General features: G+C 38.5%; 1 protein-coding gene across 4 annotated transcripts in view; it reads left to right on the top strand.

The window, feature by feature from the left end:
* Positions 1 to 6,000, top strand: part of LOC135211965 (uncharacterized) — a 934,916-nt gene that overhangs the window by 905,108 nt on the left and 23,808 nt on the right. For all 4 annotated transcript variants that reach the window (XM_064245221.1, XM_064245222.1, XM_064245220.1 and 1 more), the window contains 2 exons: positions 3,482 to 3,638; positions 5,587 to 5,865. In XM_064245221.1, the coding sequence (XP_064101291.1) occupies positions 3,555 to 3,638; positions 5,587 to 5,865 (363 nt within the window). In that variant the 5' untranslated portion in view covers positions 3,482 to 3,554. The remainder of the gene's footprint in view (positions 1 to 3,481; positions 3,639 to 5,586; positions 5,866 to 6,000) is intronic.

Here is a 6,000-nt window from a genome sequence, read left to right as displayed (position 1 = left end):
CTTGTTGCTTCTTGGGACTTTTATTCTTCCGTTGTTTCTTAATTTGCGATCGAAATTTATCGCGTTCTGGCTGCCATGACCCCTAACCTATGAATTGTGAATGCAAAAGATAGTGAAAAGACATAAAACGATGCTGCAGAGCACTGTCAACGATACATGTCAATTCATTTCCCTAATAGAATGAAAGAAAACAAGAAAATAATAAGCACAAGCTAGCCAGCCTTTCAGTTTTCCTCTTCATTCAACTGGATAAAAAAATACTCGAAAGCAACAATGGTCGAGAACTGCACATCAAAAATTAGGGCGAGACGATTATCGTGTATCGCGCGTATTTTCGATAATAATCGAAGAAGTGATTCGAAAGGGAAAAATGACAACAAAAGGGTGAGAATGGGAAGTCTTCGTGGGGAGATGACGGTGGTGAGAGGTAGCCGGACGGAGAATGGAAGAGTGGAATGCAAATGACGCTCTCAAAGTACCCACCTGTAAGGAGAAGGAAAAAAAAAGTAGTGGATAAGAAAAAAAGATCTTTTACAACAGAGGAACAAAGAGACTCGAGTCTTGGCTTTTTCTTCTTCTTCTCGTCGCAAGAAACGCATGAAAGCTCTGCCACGTTGCGCTGTCAGGACGACAATGTTTTTCTTTTTTTTTCTTAAGTACACGACTTCATTATTTACTGTTGGTGGTAATCAGGTGGGGTTATTTGAGGGGAGTGCCTTATATCAATAGAAGGATTCTACTTTAAATCTCATTTGTCAGTCTAACAATGCTCGTTTTCGGCGTTGATGACCTTTTGCGTGGTAACACCAGGTCACTCTCAAAACCAATCAGTCTTCTGGCAATCAGTTTCCCGTGATCTTGGGGTGGTGGTGTGATTCGTTAGTTTTTTTATGGATTTTTCCATTAAACTTTAGTATTTATCTCTCTATCAATATCCGTAACACCACTCTTCTTCCATAAGCATAATGCCTGCTCTTATTACTCATCGGGATTATGAGTTCTGAAGATGTAAAAAGAAACCCGCAAGATTACTGAGTATAATTTGTTTACTTGTATTTACATATTTTATTTTACTCTCTCTCTCTCTCTCTCTCTCTCTCTCTCTCTCTCTCTCTCTCTCTCATACAAGGCTCCCGTCCCTTGCTGTATAATTGGCATCATCTCCATAATTGTCTCCATTGGGGTTGAAGTCATAGTCTCTCTTCTCTCTCTCTCTCTCTCTCATCTCTCTCTCTCTCTCTCTCTCTCTCTCTCTCTCTCTCTCTCTCTCTCTCTCTCTCATAACAGTTTGTTTTCTTCAGGTACTATGTATCGGTCACTGAATAAGTCCAGAAGTAATGCCGCTTATGCTGTGTAAGATGGCTCTTTAGCGACAAAGTAGTACATTTTCGATTCGTTTTTACACTGGTATTTGAAAGTACATTTCATCTATAGTTAATGTAATCCTGTGTTTTTCTGTTGTTTTTAATAGATCTCGGGAAAGATAGAACTCTTTTAGTTCGTCACTGGAATAATGTGTAAAATACTCCATTGGCCCTTTTTGTTATATTTCTTTAAAGGATTTTGCCCATCGGAAATGGTTTCTTGTACTTTTTGTCTCTTGAGGATATACTCGTACACAGTAATTCACCAAGCATTCTCTCTCTCTCTCTCTCTCTCTCTCTCTCTCTCTCTCTCTCTCTCGGGATATTGATTCAAAGGTTTTACTTAATTTTCGGATTGATATCGTGTATTGGAAGTTCAGTTTTTGTCGTCTGTTGTGCTGTCGGGCTCTCTTTGACCAAGTGTATTCTCATCGCAGCGTAGTGTGGGAATTCAGTAACAGCTGTAGTACCGCGGAAGCTGAATGAGTTTATTATTATTATTATTATTATTATTATTATTATTATTATTATTATTATTATTATTATTATGTCAGTTCCGTGCAGTTATCTGTTCCTTGCCCTAACGTTTTTGAACTTGGCTTTCAAATCTCGTTTCTTGCAATAGTGATTGTTATTATGCTTTCTTTTTCCTTCCTTCTATATTCTATCGGTATGCAACCATAGGAGGGTTGAAAAATATTAGTGCTTATTTATTAAGATCGTAGTTGGTTTCTTGTCCTTGCTCTGACCAGACTAATAGCTTGGTTATTTCGTCAATATTTACTTATTTCTTTGTCTTTCAGAATGCGCTGGGTTACCGAATGTCTCGGCAAATGGCTTTTGTGGTCGGATTTTCATAGAACTGCAAATCACCGCGATTGTTCCTGTCACTGGATTAACGCTTGCATTGTCGACCATGAATGACAGTGTTACTGTGTTATTTGTCTTTTTAACATCAGTAGTATTTCATTGATGTTGCCACGATTGCGCTTATTATACTCATTTTCTTTTTTGAGGGAAGCATTCACCGCGTATCTCGTTTATTTCTATCAGCCATTTCTGCCATTGGTTGCGAGCGCAGTCATTGTGGCCATTTGCTCGTACGGACTCATGCATCATACTCAAGTATTCATATCATGCTTTTCAACCTTATCACTACCATATCACCACCACTGAAACCTGCAATACCATCATTTTTATCAAGATCACATGTTAGATTTTATTATAAGTGTCAGTTGTGCCCCAGTAATCCCACACAGTCCCACTGCTGTGTAATGGCCCGCGGATTCCAAAAGAAAGTGAAAGGGGTTCGATCTCCTAATATAGTGAAGACCTCTGTTCCAGATGTACGATAATTGTTTTTTCCCTTCATGGTCAGTATATCGCATGTGTAGACCTCATCCCTCCAGGTAAATTGAACAATGCTGCGACTGAAACTCGCTTTCTGGCAGTTTGAATTTTGCTCACATCATTTAACCAAGGCTTATGTACAGACATAAACACAATATATGTTTATATATATAGTGTATATACATATATATGTGTGTGTGTGTATTTATTACACATATGACTTATTTCAATTTTCTGAACAAACATCAGTAACAGAGGGCGACCTTTAGGTGCAGTAATGTAGGACAAGAGTTATCTGACGTGCTGCTTAAATATTTGTTTCATGTTTTGACCTAATGCTACAGTGAGGTCCATGCCCTTAATTGTGACGTCAGTTTTAGGTATGAAATCAACTGTGTTTTTAACCACATATCTGTCACATTTTATAGTTTGTTTTACATTTCACTAGAAAATTTGGAGCTTATTTTTTTATGAAATCACGTAAGAAATGAAAAAGTTTTTCAAGTTGTAAAGTGAATGTAGGCGTGTTAAATATGATATACAACAGGGTTTGTATTCTTTGTTCGGCAACAATTTCTAGTGTATCGTACCAGTAGATATTGGACTTGATTATTCCGGGTATGTAAACATTAGAGAAGCGTGTCGGCATAGTATATGCTTTTGGTGATCACCTTCTCCCACGTTAATGCCATCATAAGATGCAGTGTTAGCGTCTGCGCTCCAGTCCTTCAGTCAGATGGATGTTAATTCTCGCGTTTTCTTTTCAGGGATCCCTACATTTTCAATCTCTTCGAAGTACTTCTGACGACCCTGGAGACTAAACTGCGTCGAGTGGAGAACATGGACAGGGCACTCGAGAGGCTTGTCCGGAGATTAGACACTATGGAGGCCCGTCTTGCTGTGAACTTCAATACCACCACGCAGGTGAAGTATAGTCTTGGTTGCAGCGTCCCTTCGACCTGTAACTGCAACCCCTTTCATTTACTTTGACTGTGTCTCCTTTCATATTCTCTCTTCCATCTGACTTTCCACCTCCATTAACAGTGTTTCATAGTGCAACTGCGAGGTTTTCCTCCTGTTACACCTTTTAAACCTCTTATTCTCCATTTTCCTTTACTGTATACTCTGTGTATATTATATCTTCAAGAAGGGAAAACGGGCTTTTATCTAATACTAGAAAGGAACGCCAGACAGACCTCCTTCAGAAGACTTATGTTGCGGACCACATCAAATAATAGAAGTCTTGAATTTTGCGGATTCTTATTAGAAGTCGAGTCGACAGCGCACAGCTTGAATTATCAGTAGAAATTAAAAACACAATTGTATCCATATATTTTCAGAATTGAGCAAGATAAACATGTCCATGTAATAAAAATGGTGGTGAAAGTAGCATTTCGAATAGTTCTGGCCATATTCCGATCAGGTTTTAAGGGAAGTCTTGAAAATGACCTCACTTAACAAAGGAAGCTTGAGGAAAAACTAAGATATAAATAGGCATTGGGGCGGGTGGGGGGGGGTGGCGGCGGCATTACAAGCCAAGCTGGAAAAGCAGAACACCATGGACTGCTCTACGAGCAAGAACCCGTGCTGGCATAAGGGCAGCTTAATCTTCAACAACTCCAAGTTCAAAGACCACAGTAGGAAAAGTACCCCATTGTAGGAAAGGAAATAGAGAAGGAATAAACTATAATAGAGAAATAACAAAAAAGCAAATTAGAAAATAACAAAATAGATAAGTACCTATATAATATTAAGAAAACAAACAAACTATGACGTGAGACTCCTATCAGCCTGCTTAGCTGAGAAGCGAAAACCATTTGCTTCAAGTTTCAACTTTTGAAGTTCCATCAGTTCAAACGTAGGATTAAGATTATTCCACAATTTGGCCACAACAGGAATAAAACTTCTAAAAAAGTGTGTGGCATTGTACTTCAGCGAAGAAGAGGCAAGAGGTAATCAAAATATTACGTGTTGATTATATAGTCTGAAGATTCCCTGCTTGTGCCCAACAATTAATGACGCAAGTCGACTGGCTGCTGAAGTCTGAACAGGGGTACAGATAGTACTCAAAATATGGAAGAAATAAGAATTGAAACACTTTCTCAAGATGGACAGGTCTCCTAAAATCTTTTTTATTGGCCGATTTGTATTTTATTTTATTTGTTTATTTATTTATTTTGTGTGTGTGTGTGTGTGTGTGGTTGAAGAAGAGAGAGGTCGGATATGTTTCGCGAAAGTGAATTTGCAATCAAGAATAACCTCAAGAATTTTAAATGGGTTCCGTGTACTTCAAGAAACACGTATGAAAAGATTTGGAGGGGGAGGCAGTGTCCAGACCTACTGATAGCTCGATCAATTATTTTATGTACAAATTAAAATTTGTTATGGATATATGATGCCATGCAATAGCAAGAAAATGTCGTTCCCAAGTAACCGCACCAAATCACACACAAAATCTAACACAATCGGCTTATTTATGTAATTCGTGTTAAAATGAAACATGTAACTAGGATATTACACTTTACTTTCATATATTTAGAAAATACAGGTAAATTTCATTACAGTTATCAGTTTACTAAGAACACATATTAAGTTCATTAACTGTTTTTGTTGGCATATCTAACCAAAAAAATACCCGAATTTCCTTCACTGTTTTATCGGAAAGATCTTGAAACTATTAGATAAAAAGACAACTACTTCAGTTCTTTGGAAGGACATACATTACTTGAGTTCTAGTATCTTTTCTGAGCTCCCACTGGTACGTATCACTACCTGTGTCTGAATATATAGTATATGTGTGAGCTTCATGTACACGCTACAGATAGCGTTTATTGGTCAGTGAGTTTACCCGAGACCTTCATTAATCTTCCAGATGGCGCAACTCTTAGAGAACCGGTTGCTGGACCCAAAAACATTCAGAAGCAACAACGGAAGAAGTGCCAGTGGATCAACAGAGGAAGACTTGACAAATAGCCTGATGGAGCAACGGTTGTTCCTCCTCACTGAACATGTTGCCAGGATTGACAAGAAGCTCTCTACCATGCAGAAAGCACTTGACAGCAACTCAATTTCCCTTCCTCAAGACGAACTGGTTGCTTCGGCCTCAGAAAACTATCGTGTTGGGGTTCCCAGAGTCCAGGCGCTTGAAAAGGTAAGTTAACTACTTCGCATTTTATTAAATCTCAAGTACAGTTGAGAGAAAATGGAAAGATCAGGTTTTTAAATTCTTGGGTAAACAGATCATCAGATTCCTCAGTTGCTCTTACCCCTTTTTGTCTGCGGAGGT

This window comes from Macrobrachium nipponense, chromosome 40, assembly GCF_015104395.2.
Source record: "Macrobrachium nipponense isolate FS-2020 chromosome 40, ASM1510439v2, whole genome shotgun sequence".
In the NCBI taxonomy this organism is placed as follows: domain Eukaryota; kingdom Metazoa; phylum Arthropoda; class Malacostraca; order Decapoda; family Palaemonidae; genus Macrobrachium; species Macrobrachium nipponense.
The sequence above is the reverse complement of the archived record's forward strand: the minus strand, read 5'-3'. Positions and strand labels throughout refer to the sequence as shown.